Source organism: Pseudophryne corroboree, chromosome 12, assembly GCF_028390025.1.
Source record: "Pseudophryne corroboree isolate aPseCor3 chromosome 12, aPseCor3.hap2, whole genome shotgun sequence".
NCBI classification, from domain to species: domain Eukaryota; kingdom Metazoa; phylum Chordata; class Amphibia; order Anura; family Myobatrachidae; genus Pseudophryne; species Pseudophryne corroboree.
The window spans coordinates 38,033,625-38,054,389 of record NC_086455.1 but is presented as its reverse complement, the minus strand read 5'-3'; the positions used below and the strand labels follow the sequence as shown (position 1 = coordinate 38,054,389).

Here is a 20,765-nt window from a genome sequence, read left to right as displayed (position 1 = left end):
TGATTTTGTTTTGTTTCTGCTGACAGTAAAGCATTATTTCTTACATAAGCACCTAGACACTGCACCAAATACACCCCTCTACCAAGCCAATTACCCCATATCCTCACAATGCATAATACCTGACTTTAATATTTATCACTTACTCTCATACATAATGACTCTATGGAGTAATATTTAAATACGCAAACTGGTGGTCCATATTTGTAACACTTCCAAACCTGTGATAGCCAAGAAATGCTAATCTCCTGTACACATTCATTAGGGGCCCTTCGGGACCCAGAATCATTTTGTGGCCTCAATGGAATATATTACGTGCTTGCAAAACTCCTCCCTGGCCACCTTTCACATAGGGGGTAATTCTGAGTTGATCGCAGCAGGAATTTTGTTAGCAGTTGGGCAAAACCATGTGCACTGCAGGGGGGACAGATATAACATGTGCAGAGAGAGTTAGATTTGGGTGGGGTGTGTTCAATCTGCAATCTAAATTGCAGTGTAAAATAAGAATTTACTTACCGATAATTCTATTTCTCATAGTCCGTAGTGGATGCTGGGGACTCCGTAAGGACCATGGGGATAGCGGCTCCGCAGGAGACTGGGCACATCTAAAGAAAGCTTTAGGACTAACTGGTGTGCACTGGCTCCTCCCCCTATGACCCTCCAAGCCTCAGTTAGGATACTGTGCCCGGACGAGCGTACACAATAAGGAAGGATTTTGAATCCCGGGTAAGACTCATACCAGCCACACCAATCACACCGTATAACCTGTGATCTGAACCCAGTTAACAGCATGATAACAGAGGAGCCTCTGAAAGATGGCTCACAACAATAATAACCCGATTTTTGTAACAATAACTATGTACAAGTATTGCAGACAATCCGCACTTGGGATGGGCGCCCAGCATCCACTACGGACTACGAGAAATAGAATTATCGGTAAGTAAATTCTTATTTTCTCTAACGTCCTAAGTGGATGCTGGGGACTCCGTAAGGACCATGGGGATTATACCAAAGCTCCCAAACGGGCGGGAGAGTGCGGATGACTCTGCAGCACCAAATGAGAGAACTCCAGGTCCTCCTCAGCCAGGATATCAATTTTGTAGAATTTTACAAACGTATTTGCTCCTGACCAAGTAGCTGCTCGGCAAAGTTGAAAAGCCGAGACCCCTCGGGCAGCCGCCCAAGATGAGCCCACCTTCCTTGTGGAGTGGGCATTTACAGATTTTTGGCTGTGGCAGGCCTGCCACAGAATGTGCAAGCTGAATTGTACTACAAATCCAACGAGCAATAGTCTGCTTAGAAGCAGGAGCACCCAGCTTGTTGGGTGCATACAGGATAAACAGAGAGTCAGATTTCCTGACTCCAGCCGTCCTGGAAACATATATTTTCAGGACACTGACAACGTCTAGCAACTTGGAGGCCTCCAAGTCCCTAGTAGCCGCAGGCACCACCAATAGGTTGGTTCAGGTGAGACGCTGAAACCACCTTGGGGAGAAACTGAGGACGAGTCCTCAATTCCGCCCTGTCCGAATGGAAAATCAGATAAGGGCTTTTTCAGGATAAAGCCGCCAATTCTGACACGCGCCTGGCCCAGGCCAGGGCCAACAGCATGACCACTTTCCATGTGAGATATTTTAACTCCACAGATTTAAGTGGTTCAAACCAATGTGACTTTTGGAACCCAAAACTACATTGAGATCCCAAAGTGCCACTGGAGGCACAAAAGGAGGCTGTATATGCAGTACCCCTTTTACAAACGTCTGAACTTCAGGGACTGAAGCCAGTTCTTTTTGGAAGTTGACAGGGCCGAAATTTGAACCTTAATGGACCCCAATTTCAGGCCCATAGACACTCCTGTTTGCAGGAAATGTAGGAATCGACCCAGTTGAATTTCCTCCGTCGGGCCTTACTGGCCTCGCACCACGCAACATATTTTCGCCAATTGCGGTGATAATGTTTTTGCGGTTACATCCTTCCTGGCTTTGATCAGGATAGGGATGACTTCATCCGGAATGCCTTTTTTCCTTCAGGATCCGGCGTTCAACCGCCATGCCGTCAAACGCAGCCGCGGTAAGTCTTGGAACAGACAGGGTCCTTGCTGGAGCAGGTCCCTTCTTAGAGGTAGAGGCCACGGATACTCCGTGAGCATCTCTTGAAGTTCCGGTTACCAAGTCCTTCTTGGCCAATCCGGAGCCACGAATATAGTGCTTTCTCCTCTCCATCTTATCAAACTCAGTACCTTGGGTATGAGAGGCAGAGGAGGGAACACATACACTGACTGGTACACCCACGGTGTTACCAGAGCGTCTACAACTATTGCCTGAGGGTCTCTTGACCTGGCGCAATACCTGTCGAGTTTTTTAATCATGTGGACGACTTCTGGGTGAAGTCCCCACTCTCCCGGGTGGAGGTCGTGCTGAGGAAGTCTGCTTCCCAGTTGTCCACTCCCGGAATGAATACTGTTGACAGTGCTATCACATGATTTTCCGCCCAGCGAAGAATCCCTGCAGCTTCTGCCATTGCCCTCCTGCTTCTTGTGCCACCCTGTCTGTTTACGTGGGTGACTGCCATGATGTTGTCCGACTGGATCAACACCGGCTGACCTTGAAGCAGAGGTCTTGCTAAGCTTAGAGCATTGTAAATGGCCCTTAGCTTCAGGATATTTATGTGAAGTGATGTATCCAGGCTTGACCCTAAGCCCTGGATATTCCTTCCCTGTGTGACTGCTCCCCAGCCTCGCAGGCTGGCATCCGTGGTCACCAGGACCCAGTCCTGAATGCCGAATCTGCGGCCCTCTAGAAGATGAGCACTCTGCAACCACCACATGATGGATACCCTAGTCCTTGGTGACAGGGTTATCCGCTGATGCATCTGAAAATGCGACCCGGACCATTTGTCCAGTAGGTTCCACTGGAAAGTTCTTGCGTGGAATCTAACGAATGGGATGGCTTCGTAGGAAGCCACCATTTTTACCCAGAACCCTTGTGCATTGATGCACTGAGACTTGGTTCGGTTTTAGGAGGTTCCTGACTAGCTCGGATAACTCCCTGGCTTTCTCTTCCGGGAGAAACACCTTTTTTTCTGGACTGTGTCCAGGAACATCCCTAGGAAACAGAAGACAAGTCATCGGAACCAGCTGCGATTTTGGAATATTGAGAATCCAATCGTGCTGCCGCAACACTACCTGAGATAGTGCTACACCGACTTCCAACTGTTCCCTGGATCTTACCCTTATCAGGGAATCGTCCAAGTAAGGGATAACTAAAATTCCCTTCCTTCGAAGGGATATCATTTCGGCCATTACCTTGGTAAAGACCCGGGGTGCCGTGGACCATCCCTACGGCAGCGTCTTAACTGATAGTGACAGTTCTGTACCATAACCTGAGGTACCCTTGGTGAGAAGGGTAAATTTTGACATGAAGGTAAGCATCCTTGATGTCCCGAGACATCATGTAGTCCCCTTCTTCCAGGTTCGCAATCACTGCTCTGAGTGACTCAATCTTGAATTTGAACCTCTGTATGTAAGTGTTCAAAGATTTTAGATTTAGAATCGGTCTCACCGAGCCGTCTGGCTTCGGTACCACAATAGTGTGGAATAATACCCCGTTCCCTGTTGCAGGAGGGGTACCTTGATTATCACCTGCTGGGAATACAGCTTGTGAATGGCTTCCAAAACTGCCTCCCTGTCAGAGGGAGACGTCGGTAAAGCCGACTTTTGGAAACTGCGAGGGGGAGACGTCTCGAATTTCAATATGTACCCTTGAGATATTACCTGAAGGATCCAGGGGTCTACTTGCGAGTGAGCCCACTGCGCACTGAAATTCATTGAGAACGGGCCCCCACCGTGCCTGAGCTTGTAAGGCCCTAGCGTCATACTGAGGGCTATGCAGAGGCGGGAAAGGATTTATGTTCCTGGGAACTGGGTAATCTCTTCAGCCTTTTTCCTCTCCCTCTGTCACGAGCAGAAAAGAGGAACCTTTTGTCCGCTTGCCAACAAAGGACTGCGCCTGATAATACGGCGTCTTATTTTGAGAGGCGACCTGGGGTACAAACGTGGATTTCCCAGTTGTTGCCGTGGCCACCAGGTCTAAAAGACCGACCCCAAATGTCCCTTTCAAAGGCAATACTTCCAAATGCCGTTTGGAATCCGCATCACCTGACCATTTTACTGGTAGAATTGGACAACGCACTTATACTTGATGCCAGTCGGCAAATATTCCGCTGTGCATCATGCATATATAGAAATGCATCTTTTAAATGCTCTATAGGCAATAATATACTATCCTTATCTAGGATATCAATATTTCCAGTCAGGGAATCCGACCATGCCAACCCAGCACTGCACCTCCAGGCTGAGGCGATTGCTGGTCGCAGTATAACACCAGTATGTGTGTGAATACATTTTTGGATACCCTCCTGCTTTCTATCAGCAGGATCCTTAAGGGCGGCCATCTCATGAGAGGGTAGAGCCCTTGTTCTTACGAGCGTGTGAGCGCCTTATCCCCCCTAGGGGGTGTTTCCCAACGCACCCTAACCTCTCGCGGGAAAGGGTATACAGCCAATACTTTTTAAGAAATTATCAATTGTTATCGGGGGGAAACCCACGCATCATCACACACCTCATTTTATTTCTCAGATTCAGGAAAACTACAGGTAGTTTTTCCCTCACCGAACATAATACCCCTTTTTGGTGGTACTCGTATTATCAGAAATGTATAAAACATTTTCCATTGTCTCAATCATGTAACGTGTGGCCCTACTGGAAATCACGGTTGTCTCTTCACCGTCGACACAGGAGTCAGTATCCGTGTCGGCGTCTGTATCTGCCATCTGAGGTAACGGGCGCTTTAGAGCCCCTGACGGCCTATGAGACGTCTGGACAGGCACAAGCTGAGTAGCCGGCTGTCTCATGTCAACCACTGTTTTTTTATACAGAGCTGACACGGTCACGTAATTTTCAACAGTACATCCACTCAGGTGTCGACCCCCTAGGTGGTGACATCACTGTTACAGACACTCTGCTCCATCTCCACATCATTTTTCTCCTCATACATGTCGACACAAACGTACCGACACACCGCACACACACAGGGAAAGCTCTGATAGAGGACAGGACCCCACTAGCCCTTTGGGGAGACAGAGGGAGAGTATGCCAGCACACACCAGAGCGCTATATATATATATATATATATATATATATATATATATACATATATATATATATACACAGGGATAACCTTATATAAGTGTTTTTCCCCTTATAGCTGCTGTATGTTTTAATACTGCGCCTAATTAGTGCCCCCCTCTCTTTTTTTAACCCTTTCTGTAGTGTAGTGACTGCAGGGAAGAGCCAGGGAGCTTCCCTCCAACTGAGCTGTGAGGGAACATGGCGCCAGTGTGCTGAGGAGATAGGCTCCGCCCCCTTTTCAGCGGCCTTATCTCCCGTTTTTCTGTATATTCTGGCAGGGGTTAAATGCATCCATATAGCCCAGGAGCTATATGTGATGTATTTTTTTGCCATGTAAGGTATTTTTATCATGTTTTATTGCGTCTCAGGGCGCCCCCCCCCCAGCGCCCTGCACCCTCAGTGACCGGAGTATGAAGTGTGCTGAGAGCAATGGCGCACAGCTGCAGTGCTGTGCGCTACCTTATTGAAGACAGGAACGTCTTCTGCCGCCGATTTTTCCGGACCTCTTCGCTCTTCTGGCTCTGTAAGGGGGCCGGCGGCGCGGCTCCGGGACCCATCCAGGCTGGGCCTGTGATCGTCCCTCTGGAGCTAATGTCCAGTAGCCAAGAAGCCCAATCCACTCTGCACGCAGGTGAGTTCGCTTCTTCTCCCCTTAGTCCCTCGATGCAGTGAGCCTGTTGCCAGCAGGTCTCACTGAAAATAACAAACCTAAACTAAAACTTTCACTAAGAAGCTCAGGAGAGCCCCTAGTGTGCACCCTTCTCGTCGGGCACAGAAATCTAACTGAGGCTTGGAGGAGGGTCATAGGGGGAGGAGCCAGTGCACACCAGTTAGTCCTAAAGCTTTCTTTAGATGTGCCCAGTCTCCTGCGGAGCCGCTATCCCCATGGTCCTTACGGAGTCCCCAGCATCCACTTAGGACGTTAGAGAAAAATAAAGCAGCCAGTATTTACCCTGCACAGAAACAAAATAACCCACCCAAATCTAACGCTCTCTGCACATGTTATATCTGCCTCCCCTGCAGTGCACATGGTTTTGCCCAACTGCTAACAAAATTCCTGCTGCGATCAACTCAGAATTACCCCCTTGGTGTGGTCCCCCTGTCGTATTCTCTTTTTCCTCCCCTTAGTTTATCCTCCATTCGATTGTACTTTTGCTCCCTACACTCAGTTTCCCTTCTGGTTTTTCCGTATCTTCTATTACATGCCACCACTTAGTGAACTTACACCCATGATCTTCATTTATGACCGAGGTAAGACTCTCATGTCTTAAGTTCCAATGCCCACTGAGAACTTCATCTAGCACGGCACAGTGTGCATTTGTTAGCATCTCAACTGAAGTGCAACAAGGCACAAAACAGCAAATAACTTAAAAAGGAGTATAAGACAAGACTCAAAGTTAGGTCTCAGCCGGTGCAACACTGGAGTGTTTTGCAAATGGAACCAGGTGCGAGTTCCAATGAATGCCCCTAGAAATTAAACCCTTGATCGGATTATATCTTATTTCTGCACTGTAAACCATGAAGCATTACTGCCTCAATTCTAGATTTTACTAGGACAGTCTTCACCCTCCCCATTTTATTCCTGCTGCTCTCAAAAAAACGCAACTATCTTGTTCTCTAAGCATGTTCGCAGGCAATTCATTTTCAAGGCGACCATCGTCACTCTACGCAGTTGTTTTTTGCCTCGCAAATAATCTCCACTTTTTGAAGCAACTGTTAAAAGAATTCCATGTTATTATTATATACTCTGCAGATACCAATGAATATAAATCATGTTATTAACTGTAATAAATATTGATCAGAACTTACTGCAGGGCCGAGCATGGGCTGAAACTGGTCTATCACAATATAGTTTACAGCTTCATCCTCAACTGAAACAATAAAAACACACATTCTGTAAATGAGAAGTCCAAACATGTTACCAGGTATGCAGTAAAGAAAGTTATAAGCATAAGCATTTTGGCTGGCCAATTAATAAAATATACCCAAGCAAATTTTTTCTTTTCTTTTTTTATACCCATCATTATATGATGACATCACCATAACATCACCATGTTTAATAACGTTTACATGTCAATTGTAATCTCAGCCTACAAGAATTGATTTCAAGATTATGCCTTTTGTACGTAGAAAGGGTCTGCATGAGCGCTATTAATGATGCGGTAATTGAATTTTAGTGGTACTACAAGGACTGCAGGGGCCGGATGTAATGGATTGAGAGACGACCGCAGCTCCGAGACTCCGGCAGAACTTATACGTTTTTTAAAGCAGCAAACCGTTACAAGGCAATACCACCTTGTAAATGTTTGCAGCTTTAATAAAATTGTACAAGTTCAGCCGAAGCTACAATCCATTAAATCTGGCCCCAATTGTGAGTTCAGAAAGACTCCTATACCAAGATAAAGTGGTCACATAGGGCGGGATTCAATTCTTTTCACCCCTTTCCACGATGTTCTGTTTCTGCCCTCAGGGGCGTGGTATCATTATTTCAGCTCGCTACCCCCGGAGTAGGGAGGCACCCAACCCTTTACACAGCTAAACCTGATCACTATGGGCGCAATATGCGCAATAACGGAGATAATTTTAGAAAGGAAATTGGGTGTGATATATAATTTGAATCACACCCATAAAATCCTGTGTATTGTATTAACCCTGCTATGCTTGCAACATGCAATGAACAAACCACAAGAAATCAGACCGCAAACAGATTTTACAATGGACAGTCTAAATTCATAAACAGATTGCTTTAATTTTAAAGTATTGAACTACGGGGGATCATATACTTAGACAAATATCTTGAAAAAATGTCCCCAGATACTTTATGCCAGTGGTTCTGTGTGTGTGCGCCTAGTACCCGTACCTGTGTGCTAGTACCTGGGGTACTTGCAGCGGTGCCTTGGATTGGTGGTACAGGACCAATTCTAATTATTTATGGTCAATGTAATAGACAAAACCAGCGCTGGTGGCTGCCAATCATAAAATATGTGGACAAACAGAGGCAAATCTTGTCCCTCACCACAAAACTGACCCTAAAGATGACATATAAACACAGAGCAGCAAGGGCTGCTGATCCGCCCTAACGATTGCTGACAGTGTGGTATCACTAGTGGACGCCTTCAAGTTCCTAGGGACCACAATATCCCGGGACCTTAAATGGGGATCCAACGCTGACGCCACTGTCGGGAAAGCGCAGCAGAGATTGTTCTTACTCAGGCAACTAAGGAAGTTCAACATCCCACAGAAACTTCTGCTCCTCTTCTACTCCGCGACTGTGGAGTCGGTACTGTGTTCCTCGATACTGGTATGGTACGGCTCCGCTAGCACGAGGGACAGATGTAGGCTCCAAAAAGTGGTCAGAACCGCAGAGAAGATCATCGGGGCCGACCTTCCCTCAGTCCAGTACCTGTACAGAGTTAAAAAGCGGGCAACACAGATAGTAAAGGACCAGCTACACCCCGACCACAGCATGTTTAACTTGCTTCCTTCAGGCAGGCGTCACAGGGCCGTATAGCCAGAATGAGGGGTTCAATACCCTGAGCAGAAGCGGAATCCCCACTAATGGGATCCAAGTCCTCCCCATCCTCCTGTATATCCTCATCTGAATCAGAGAGAAGAGCAGGTAAACCACGCTTTTGTGGTCCTGAGTTAGAGAGGGGGGGCTGTGTAACATCTGCCCTAGCAGCTAAGTCTGCAACAGCCTGTTGTAGTAGCAGAGTTTTCTAAACATTAGCAGTGAGTTGTGATGACATATCAGACATCATATTCTTAAGGACCCCTAGCCAGGAGGGCTCTGGACCCTCTTCCCCAGCTCCCTCACTGAGTTGTGAAGATTGGCTGCATTGTTCACATGAAACAGAATTAGATAAGGGAGATAATCTGGTGTGGCACACACTTTATAGTTTGTGTTTACCCATGTAAATCACTATGACATAGGCATACACACTGACAGTAATACTTATCAAGCCTGCCCTTACTGTATGTGAGAGGGAGACACAGAGAGAAGACCAACACAGCTCAGCTACACAGCCCCAGTGAGGCTGTAAGCTTATTATATCACGGTGATACACTAATGATTTATGTCCTGTATAGGACACAGATAGTTTACAACAGAGTCTCTCCCCCTTTGCTACACCCTGTACCAGTTTTTCAGCCTTTTTTGAGTGTCAGGAGGAGCTGTGTGTGCCTGCTGCTGCTGCAGTAAGCAGAGGAAGGCGCCAGAACACCGCTGGTCCTGCTCTGAGGTAGCTCCACCACCCCCAATGGCGCCTGAGCTACAGAGATTTTTATACTGGCAGAGTCTCCTAAAGTGCTTAAAAACATCACACAAGTGCTAGTTAAAGCCACCGCTAGCCAGTTTACACAGGGGACTCTAGCGGGTCCCATATGCCGCGCCTGGGTTCAGCCGCACCATGAACCTAGTGGGGCCCCCTGTTTGTACTCACCACTGTCCGTGACCTTCAGGCATCTGTTAGGGGTGTGCGGCGTGCTGCAATTGCAACACCTAAGGCGCAGTGCCCCGCTAAACAAACAACCTCTCAGGATGGTGGTCCTGCAGCAGGCAAGTGGCTCTGACACCTCGCAAGGCCGGTGACCATTCCCCCCCTAACTGCCACAGTGCAAGTATGCTGTTGCCAAACAGCATATCAAAAATAATAAAAGTTTAAAAGAAACTGAAGAAAACTCTCTAGAGCTACAGAGTTGTGCATCCTCTCCTGAGGGCACTTTTTTCTAAACTGCCTGTGGGAGGGGCATAGAGGGGAGGAGCCAGCACACCCAGTGACGAAATTTAAAGTGCACCGGCTCCTTTGGACCCCGTCTATACCCCATCGTACTAAGTCTCCCCAATATCCCTTATGGATGCTAGAGAAAAGGGGTCGACGCAGAAAAAACCCAGGTCTGCGGTAAAGTTTGAAAGGGGTTCTCCGAGCTGGGACCCAAGTTACACCTGTGTTGAAAAACCTGTGTCGGAGCAGTGTGTTTGCCTGGACGTATATCCAAAAGGGATATTGCGGTCAAAGTAAATACATGGATTAAGATTAAGAGTTCTGAGTTAATCATTAACAAATAGGATTCTAAAATAACATACCTGCACGTTTAATGGCCTGTATGATACTAGCATGCATCTCGTGTGGAGCAGATGTCTCAGTCTCTTTAATTTCCATGGCTTGTTCCCCAGCATATTTGTCACTCTCTTGTGACAAGCTATTATCTCTGCAAGAAACAGGTTGAAGATCCACTAAATTTAACTGCTGAAATTTTCAGAATTATTATAAGAAATTAGACTAGATCAAATGAATGCCAATCACATGGGAGGGTGAAGAGGTCCATTGAGAGTCTAAAGGGTGAGGTCTAGGGGAAGTGGGGATGTCAATAGGGATATTGAAGTTACCCAAGATGAGGGAGGGAAAGCTTGGTGAGGATAAGTGGGAGAGCTAGTAGGCAAAGTGGTCCTGGAATTAGGAGATATGGCAGTGGAACCATAAAAGAAAGCTGCTGGAAGGTGAATAGGGCGGAAGAATCGAATAGCATGAACCTCAAAGAAAGAGAATGAAAGGGATGGTTCTGAGGGTAGGAGTTGGAAGAAGCAGCAGGATAGAATGAGTATGGGACTCCATGTCGATACCAAAAAGGTCGACACCAATTGGTCTACACCTGAAATATGTCGACATGGACAAAAGGTCGACATGAACTTTTAATGGTTTTTGGTGTCGTTTTCTTCGTAGTGTGACCGGGAACCCCAATTAGTGCACGGTGTCCCCTCACATGACTCGCTTCGCTCTCCATGCTTCGGGCAAGATTACTGTTCCCAAATGTAGTCCACGTGGATCGTAAAGTATGAAAGACTTCCAAAAATAAAAAAATATGAAAAACTCATGTCGACCTTTTGTACATGTCGACCTATTGCAGGTGTCGATCAATCGGTGTCGACCTAAGGTGTGTCGATCTAAGGTGTGTCGACATTTTGGTGTCGACCTGGAGTACAGATACCGGATAGGAGGACCCCTATGCCACCATGCTGACACCCAGGGCAGGGTGTATGAGAGACCAGCAAGATAAGTAATGTTTGAAGGGGAAATCCAGGATTTAGTGATGGCTAGGAGATTCAAGGTGTTGGAGATGAATAGATCATGAGTGGGGACCAGTTTGTTATAGACAGATCTTGCATTCCAGAGAGAAAAGAAAAGAGGGACAGCGTTAAGGGGAGAGACGTGATATTATCAGGGTTGTTGTACCTTGCAAGGCTTAGTGGTGGGGTAGCGGGACCATGGTGGTAGAGAAGCAAGTGGAATGGAGGAACAAGAAAGGAGGGGTGGAAAGCAGAAAGAGAGGTGAGACAGGGGGAAGGAGGAGATAAGAGGAGACTTGACGGGGGGAGGGGAATGGATTAGGTGACAAAGCAAACGATTATCTAGCGGGGGAATTAAGTGAGTGGAGGAACTGAAATAAAGATGGACAGTGCATGTGGGAAAGAGGGAGGATAAGCTGACATAGTAGGGGAGACCATGTGATGCAGAAACAATGCACTTAAAATGTCAAAATATATACAAATATGCAGATAAAAAGAACAATGCTGGTAAATATTTAAGCACAACTACAATATCGTATTATAAAAAAATAACTCACAGAAAAATAAGAATTTACCTACCGATAATTCTATTTCTCGTAGTCCGTAGTGGATGCTGGGGACTCCGTCAGGACCATGGGGATTAGCGGCTCCGCAGGAGACAGGGCACAAAAGTAAAAGCTTTAGGACTAGATGGTGTGCACTGGCTCCTCCACCTATGACCCTCCTCCAAGCCTCAGTTAGGATACTGTGCCCGGACGAGCGTACACAATAAGGAAAGATTTTGAATCCCGGGTAAGACTCATACCAGCCACACCAATCACACTGTACAACTTGTGATCTGAACCCAGTTAACAGCATGATAACAGAGGAGCCTCTGAAAAGATGGCTCACAACAATAATAACCCGATTTTTGTAACAATAACTATGTACAAGTATTGCAGACAATCCGCACTAGGGATGGGCGCCCAGCATCCACTACGGACTACGAGAAATAGAATTATCGGTAAGTAAATTCTTATTTTCTCTGACGTCCAAAGTGGATGCTGGGGACTCCGTCAGGACCATGGGGATTATACCAAAGCTCCCAAACGGGCGGGAGAGTGCGGATGACTCTGCAGCACCGAATGAGAGAACTCCAGGTCCTCCTCAGCCAGGGTATCAAATTTGTAGAATTTTGCAAACGTGTTTGCCCCTGACCAAGTAGCAGCTCGGCAAAGTTGTAAAGCCGAGACCCCTCGGGCAGCCGCCCAAGATGAGCCCACCTTCCTTGTGGAATGGGCATTTACAGATTTTGGCTGTGGCAGGCCTGCCACAGAATGTGCAAGCTGAATTGTACTACAAATCCAACGAGCAATCGTCTGCTTAGAAGCAGGAGCACCCAGCTTGTTGGGTGCATACAGGATAAACGGCGAGTCAGTTTTCCTGACTCCAGCCGTCCTGGAAATATATATTTTTAGGGCCCTGACAACGTCTAGCAACTTGGAGTCCTCCAAGTCCCTAGTAGCCGCAGGCACTACAATAGGTTGGTTCAGGTGAAACGCTGACACCACCTTAGGGAGAAACTGAGGACGAGTCCGCAGTTCTGCCCTGTCCGAATGGAAAATCAGATATGGGCTTTTGTGAGACAAAGCCGCCAATTCTGACACTCGCCTGGCCGAGGCCAGGGCCAACAGCATGGTCACTTTCCATGTGAGATATTTCAAATCCACAGATTTGAGCGGTTCAAACCAATGTGATTTGAGGAATCCCAGAACTACGTTGAGATCCCACGGTGCCACTGGAGGCACAAAAGGGGGTTGTATATGCAGTACTCCCTTGACGAATGTCTGGACTTCAGGAACTGAAGCCAATTCTTTCTGGAAGAAAATCGACAGGGCCGAAATTTAAACCTTAATGGACCCCAATTTGAGGCCCATAGACACTCCTGTTTGCAGGAAATGCAGGAATCGACCGAGTTGAAATTCCTCCGTGGGGGCCTTCCTGGCCTCACACCACGCAACATATTTTCGCCAAATGCGGTGATAATGTTGTGCGGTCACCTCCTTCCTGGCTTTGACCAGGGTAGGTATGACCTCTTCCGGAATGCCTTTTTCCCTTAGGATCCGGCGTTCAACCGCCATGCCGTCAAACGCAGCCGCGGTAAGTCTTGGAACAGACAGGGTCCTTGCTGAAGCAAGTCCCTTCTTAACGGCAGAGGCCATGGGTCCTCTGTGAGCATCTCTTGAAGTTCCGGGTACCAAGTCCTCATTGGCCAATCCGGAGCCACGAGTATAGTTCTTACTCCTCTCCGTCTTAGAATTCTCAGTACCTTGGGTATGAGAGGAAGAGGAGGGAACACATACACTGACTGGTACACCCACGGTGTTACCAGAGCGTCCACAGCTATTGCCTGAGGGTCCCTTGACCTGGCGCAATACCTGTCCAGTTTTTTGTTGAGGCGGGACGCCATCATGTCCACCTTTGGTTTTTCCCAATGGTTCACAATCATGTGGAAGACTTCCGTGTGAAGTCCCCACTCTCCCGGGTGGAGGTCGTGCCTGCTGAGGAAGTCTGCTTCCCAGGTGTCCACTCCCGGAATGAACACTGCTGACAGTGCTATCACATGATTTTCCGCCCAGCGAAGAATCCTTGCAGCTTCTGCCATTGCCCTCCTGCTTCTTGTGCCGCCCTGTCTGTTGACGTGGGCGACTGCCGTGATGTTGTCCGACTGGATCAGCACCGGCTGACCTTGAAGCAGAGGTCTTGCTAGGCATAGAGCATTGTAAATTGCCCTTAGCTCCAGTATATTTATGTGGAGAGAAGTCTCTAGACTTGACCACGTTCCCTGGAAATTTCTTCCCTGTGTGACTGCTCCCCAGCCTCTCAGGCTGGCATCCGTGGTCACCAGGATCCAATCCTGAATGCCGAATCTGCGGCCCTCTAGTAGATGAGCACTCTGCAGCCACCACAGAAGAGACACCCTTGTCCTCGGAGACAGGGTTATCCGCTGATGCATCTGAAGATGCGATCCGGACCATTTGTCCAGCAGATCCCACTGAAAAGTTCTTGCGTGAAATCTGCCGAATGGAATCGCTTCGTAAGAAGCCACCATTTTTCCCAGGACCCTTGTGCAATGATGCACTGACACTTTTCCTGGTTTTAGGAGGTTCCTGACTAGCTCGGATAACTCCCTGGCTTTCTCCTCCGGGAGAAACGCCTTTTTCTGGACTGTGTCCAGAATCATCCCTAGGAACAGCAGACGTGTCGTCGGGATCAGCTGCGATTTTGGAATATTTAGAATCCACCCGTGCTGTTGTAGCAGTACCCGAGATAGTGCTACACCGGCCTCTAACTGTTCTCTGGATCTTGCCCTTATCAGGAGATCGTCCAAGTAAGGGATAATTAAGACGCCTTTTCTTCGAAGAAGAATCATCATTTCGGCCATTACCTTGGTAAAGACCCGGGGTGCCGTGGACAATCCAAACGGCAGCGTCTGAAACTGATAATGACAGTTCTGTACTACGAACCTGAGGTACCCTTGGTGAGAAGGGCAAATTGGGACATGAAGGTAAGCATCCTTGATGTCCAGGGACACCATATAGTCCCCTTCTTCCAGGTTCGCTATCACTGCTCTGAGTGACTCCATCTTGAATTTGAACCTTTGTATGTAAGTGTTCAAAGATTTCAGATTTAGAATAGGTCTCACCGAGCCGTCTGGCTTCGGTACCACAAATAGTGTGGAATAATACCCCTTTCCCTGTTGTAGGAGGGGTACTTTGATTATCACCTGCTGGGAATACAGCTTGTGAATTGCTTCCAATACTGCCTCCCTGTCGGAGGGAGACGTTGGTAAAGCAGACTTCAGGAACCTGCGAGGGGGAGACGTCTCGAATTCCAATCTGTACCCCTGGGATACTACCTGTAGGATCCAGGGGTCCACTTGCGAGTGAGCCCACTGCGCGCTGAAACTCTTGAGACGACCCCCCACCGCACCTGAGTCCGCTTGTTAGGCCCCAGCGTCATGCTGAGGACTTGGCAGAAGCGGTGGAGGGCTTCTGTTCCTGGGAAGAGGCTGTCTGCTGCAGTCTTTTTCCCTTTCCTCTACCCCGGGGCAGATATGACTGGCCTTTTGCCCGCTTGCCCTTATGGGGACGAAAGGACTGAGGCTGAAAAGACGGTGTCTTTTTCTGCTGAGAGGTGAGTTGGGGTAAAAAGGTGGATTTTCCAGCTGTTGCCGTGGCCACCAGGTCCGAAAGACCGACCCCAAATAACTCCTCCCCTTTATACGGCAATACTTCCATGTGCCGTTTGGAATCCGCATCACCTGACCACTGTCGTGTCCATAAACATCTTCTGGCAGAAATGGACATCGCACTTACTCTTGATGCCAGGGTGCAAATATCCCTCTGTGCATCACGCATATATAGAAACGCATCTTTTAAACGCTCTATAGTCAATAAAATACTGTCCCTGTCAAGGGTATCAATATTTTCAGTCAGGGACTCCGACCACGCCACCCCAGCGCTGCACATCCAGGCTGAGGCAATCGCTGGTCGCAGTATAACACCAGTATGTGTGTATATACTTTTTAGGACATTTTCCAGCTTCCTATCAACTGGCTCCTTGAGGGCGGCCGTATCAGGAGACGGTAACGCCACTTGTTTTGATAAGCGTGTGAGTGCCTTATCCACCCTAGGGGGTGTTTCCCAACGCGCCCTAACTTCTGGCGGGAAAGGGTATAATGCCAATAATTTCTTAGATATCAGCAATTTTTTATCGGGGGAGACCCACGCATCATCACACACTTCATTTAATTCTTCTGATTCAGGAAAAACTACGGGTAGTTTTTTCACACCCCACATAATACCCTTTTTTGTGGTACTTGTAGTATCAGAAATATGCAAAGCCTCCTTCATTGCCGTGATCATGTAACGTGTGGCCCTACTGGAAAATACGTTTGTTTCTTCACCGTCGACACTGGAGTCAGTGTCCGTGTCTGTGTCGACCGACTGAGGTAATGGGCGCTTTAGAGCCCCTGACTGTGTTTGAGACGCCTGGACAGGCACTAACTGACTTGCCGGCTGTCTCATGTCGTCAACAGTTTTTTGTAAAGTGCTGACACTATCACGTAAATCCTTAAATAAGACCATCCAGTCAGGTGTCGACTCCCTAGGGGGTGACATCACTAATACAGGCAATTGCTCCGCCTCCACACCATTTTCCTCCTCATACATGTCGACACACGCGTACCGACACACCGCACACACACAGGGAATGCTCTGATAGCGGACACGACCCCACTACCCCCTTGGGGAGACAGAGGGAGAGTTTGCCAGCACACACCAGAGCGCTATATATGTATAGGGACAACCTTATAAATAAGTGTTTCTCCCTTATAGCTGCTATATATGTTTTTATATGCCAAATTAGTGCCCCCCCCTCTCTTTTTTACCCTGTTTCTGTAGTGCAGGACTGCAGGGGAGAGTCAGGGAGACGTCCTTCCAGCGGAGCTGTGAGGGAAAATGGCGCTTGTGTGCGAAGGAGATAGGCTCCGCCCCCTTCACGGCGGCCTTTCTCCCGCTTTTTATGAGGTAAAATGGCAGGGGTTAAATACATCCATATAGCCCAGGAGCTATATGTGATGTATTTTTTACCATAAATAGTGTTTTCATTGCGTCTCAGGGCGCCCCCCCCCAGCGCCCTGCACCCTCAGTGACCGGAGTGTGAAGTGTGCTGAGAGCAATGGCGCACAGCTGCAGTGCTGTGCGCTACCTTTCTTGAAGACAAGATGCCTTCTGCCGCCGATTTCTGGACCTCTTCACTCTTCTGGCTCTGTAAGGGGGCCGGCGGCGCGGCTCCGGGACCCATCCATGGCTGGGCCTGTGATCGTCCCTCTGGAGCTAATGTCCAGTAGCCAAGAAGCCCAATCCACTCTGCACGCAGGTGAGTTCGCTTCTTCTCCCCTTAGTCCCTCGATGCAGTGAGCCTGTTGCCAGCAGGACTCACTGAAAATAAAAAAACCTAAGTCTATACTTTTATTCTAAGCAGCTCAGGAGAGCTACCTAGATTGCACCCTTCTCGGCCGGGCACAAAAACCTAACTGAGGCTTGGAGGAGGGTCATAGGGGGAGGAGCCAGTGCACACCATCTAGTCCTAAAGCTTTTACTTTTGTGCCCTGTCTCCTGCGGAGCCGCTAATCCCCATGGTCCTGACGGAGTCCCCAGCATCCACTTAGGACGTCAGAGAAATAGATATTTACAATGATGTGTACCCTGCCTTACACAATCCTGCACTTGCATCTAAAAATAGGCTGATGCATCGTAACATATGCTCCTTTTATTTATTTATTATAAAAAGGAAGGCGTTACCCAAAATGTGGCGAACAAAATTGAATAAAACTAATTTATGCACACACAGTACACTTAGTGACCACCATTGGCTGAAAAGAAGATTTGGTACCAAGAACAGCCCCACCTTCACAGAAGATAAGCAAAAGTAGACCTACAAGACAGAATTCCCAGCTCCAAAATCCTGCAATCTGTGGAGATAGCTGAACAGGAAGACAGTCTACAGTATGTAAGGAATCATCACCTGAATCCATTGGGACAAAGGGGTGTACTGCAGGAGCCCAAAACTGAAAATGACAGGACTACATACTGTAGCATTCTGAGGAGGCATTGGTGAGCTCCCAAATGGAACATACCACAGAGTGGTGGGATCTGGACACCTAGCTGCCCACACCTGCTGCCTTCTTTGAAGATCTACGCGGGGAGTGGAGAGCACACGACGATCTCACTGAAAACACATCAGCTCCTTAAAACTCATTACCTATTATATAACCTACGTAAGGTTCACCTTGCAGCCCACTTGCTCATTTATAATTTCATTTGTTTATAAATTATATAGACAATAGATATAAAATTACTGTCTTTGAGTCTAGAATTCACTCAAGATCTGTTATGCACACCAGTGCCTGCAGGAATGTACTGGTGTCTGAACTGTTATGCACACCAGTGCCTGCAGGAATGTACTGGTGTCTGAACGGATAGGGATGCAAAACAAATGAACTCACAGACAGACTGGGGAATATGACATTACGTACACAGAAGGTGATAGGGTAACAAAAAAAACACAAAGTGAACAGAGAAGCCCAGAGGCTAAGAAACTGGGTGTCTCCCTAGTATTAGGAATGCTCAGATGGAAAAAGCAAGATGTTGTGTTTTAATACGTAGAGAACCCGAAATGCTGTTGCTAAGGGCAACAGCAAAACCCTAAAGGGTTACCAACGGGTGTGGCAGTAAACTCCTTGGTCAGAGATGGAATGATAGACACAAGGAGAGTCTCCACAATCCTAATCCTCACTTGCAGTGCACAGGTTCAGCTTACTGCCACTAAACTGACACCTGAACACCTTGCACAGTGAGAAAGGATTTAGGCAGGCAAGTCTGAGAATACAGCCGCAAACTTGCTAAGTTCACAGAGTAGCAAAAGAACCCCAGCAAGTTAAACGACTGACTCCAGTCTTACTGCTAGGTCTGGATTGGCAGAGTGTAGTACCAAACCCCAAGGCCTATTTGCAGTAAGCAACAACAAATACAAAGCTACACAGTACTGGCTAACTTTCAGGAACTGACTAACCAACAAAGATTCAGCAGCATCTGCTTAACCTGAGAAGAGGGTTTATAAAGCAGGTGCTGTCCACGCCCCACTCAGACCTCACAGACTGTGAGCACAAAAACCAGCACCGGATCCCCTGCCGTGCACAGAGCCTGTAACCACTGCACAGCAAAAGACCCGAACCGGAGTATCAGCTCCGCTCAGGTTACTCCGCTAGCACTTGTCTCCCGGTTGCCATGACGACGTGGCAGCACAGGGCAGGAGACCCTAACAAGATCATATATCCCTAATAAATCATTCTCCATTCATTTTTTCTAGAGGAACTTAAGAAATAAATTATGTTTCAACCATAAAAAATGAACCAATATGAGGCTGGGCGTCTCATCCAAGAATGTAAAGTCTGCGACTAATGGGAGGCTGTCGCTCAATGTCCCCGTTAACTTTAATTAAATCCATACTTAAGACAGAGGTTAGTTCACTACCGTTCGTTAACTGTCAGATCTTCTGGCTCCTGAGATGAAAGACCTGAAGGTTCTTCTTGAGGTTCCACTACAAACAATATAAATAGAGAAAAACAGGTCAACAAGGGGCTTCATTTAACCTACTGATTTTTGGCACTTTAATTAAAAAGGGTCCCTAAATAACAAATATTACACCATGTGTGTTTCAACAACAACTCTATAATTAAGGAGCAATCCTCTTTACCAGAATCAATATTTCATTGTGATTTTCTGAGTGAATTATTATTAGCAGTTTCTTATATAACACAGCATATTCCGTTGCGCTTTACAATTAGAACAAGTTATAGAACAAAACTGTGCAAAGACAGACCTAGAGGTAGGAAGGCCCTGCTCGCAAGCTTACAATCTATAGGGAAATAGGCATTGATACACAAGGATAGATGCTACCTAACATAATGGTTCCCCAGATTGCTAGGTTCTTAATGGGTTGTATGATATGATCACCCAGCAATGTTGGAAGACAAAATGTGATGTTATGCGGACTGTACAGAGAGGATGTAATTGGATAGGGAAACATTGAAGGTTATGTGGGTCTGGAATTTGATAGGATTGTCTGAAGAGATGAGTTTTCAGGGAACGTTTGAAGGTTTGGAGAGTCTTATTGTGCGTGGGAGGGCATTCCACAGAGTGGGTGAAGTCCGGGTGAAGTCTGGGTCAAGTCCTGTAACTTTTCTGACTTCTGGCTCTGTTAGGGGAGGCGGCGTGCTGCGGGTCTGTACGCTCGCCGTGGTGGGTCTTGCGAATAGAACCCTCAGGGGCTCAGTATGCTGTCAGCGGGGAACGGGACCATTAACCCTAGGGAGGTTGGCCCGTTACCCCTCCCAAGTCCCACGAAGCAGGCAGGCTGGTGCCAATCAGACCTACCTGAAAATAGAAAATAAGTGCAGAAAACTCTTCAGGAGCTTCCCAAGCGTAACCGGCTCCTCCGGGCACATTTTCTACACTGAGTCTGGTAGGAGGGGCAGAGAGGGAGGAGCCAGCCCACACTATCAAATTCTTAAAAGTGCCCATGGCTCCTTGTGGACCTGTCTATACCCCATGGTACTAATGTGGACCCCAGTATCCTCTAGAACGTAAGCGGAAAAAAGTTGTTTTTTACAGACATTCAGATCATGGTTCGCATAGCTGAACCAACTACAAAACAAAGGCTAGCAAGACTGCTGATTTATCACATACAGTATGTATTTTTTATCATCATTTCTTTCGGCCTTTATAATATTACCTTTCAGAATGGTATGGCCAAAAAGGATTTTTGTTCCAGGCACGGCCTTCCCAGTTGCTACATCCTTAACTGAAATAAAGTAAAATAATATAATTAGGGGACTGAAAATCACAGCACAAGAACATTTATGAGAATACTGAGCTACACTGATGTGCACTCTTACACAAGTTTGGT

The 20,765-nt window shown here is 47.3% G+C and overlaps 1 protein-coding gene across 2 annotated transcripts in view; it reads right to left on the bottom strand.

Annotated features, from left to right (window-relative positions):
- EXD1 (exonuclease 3'-5' domain containing 1) overlaps window positions 1–20,765 on the bottom strand; it is a 97,767-nt gene that overhangs the window by 47,404 nt on the left and 29,598 nt on the right. For both annotated transcript variants that reach the window (XM_063947353.1, XM_063947352.1), the window contains 4 exons: window positions 20,592–20,660; window positions 19,331–19,397; window positions 10,272–10,396; window positions 6,995–7,056 (listed from right to left, as the gene is read on the bottom strand). In XM_063947353.1, the coding sequence (XP_063803423.1) occupies window positions 6,995–7,056; window positions 10,272–10,396; window positions 19,331–19,397; window positions 20,592–20,660 (323 nt within the window). The remainder of the gene's footprint in view (window positions 1–6,994; window positions 7,057–10,271; window positions 10,397–19,330; window positions 19,398–20,591; window positions 20,661–20,765) is intronic.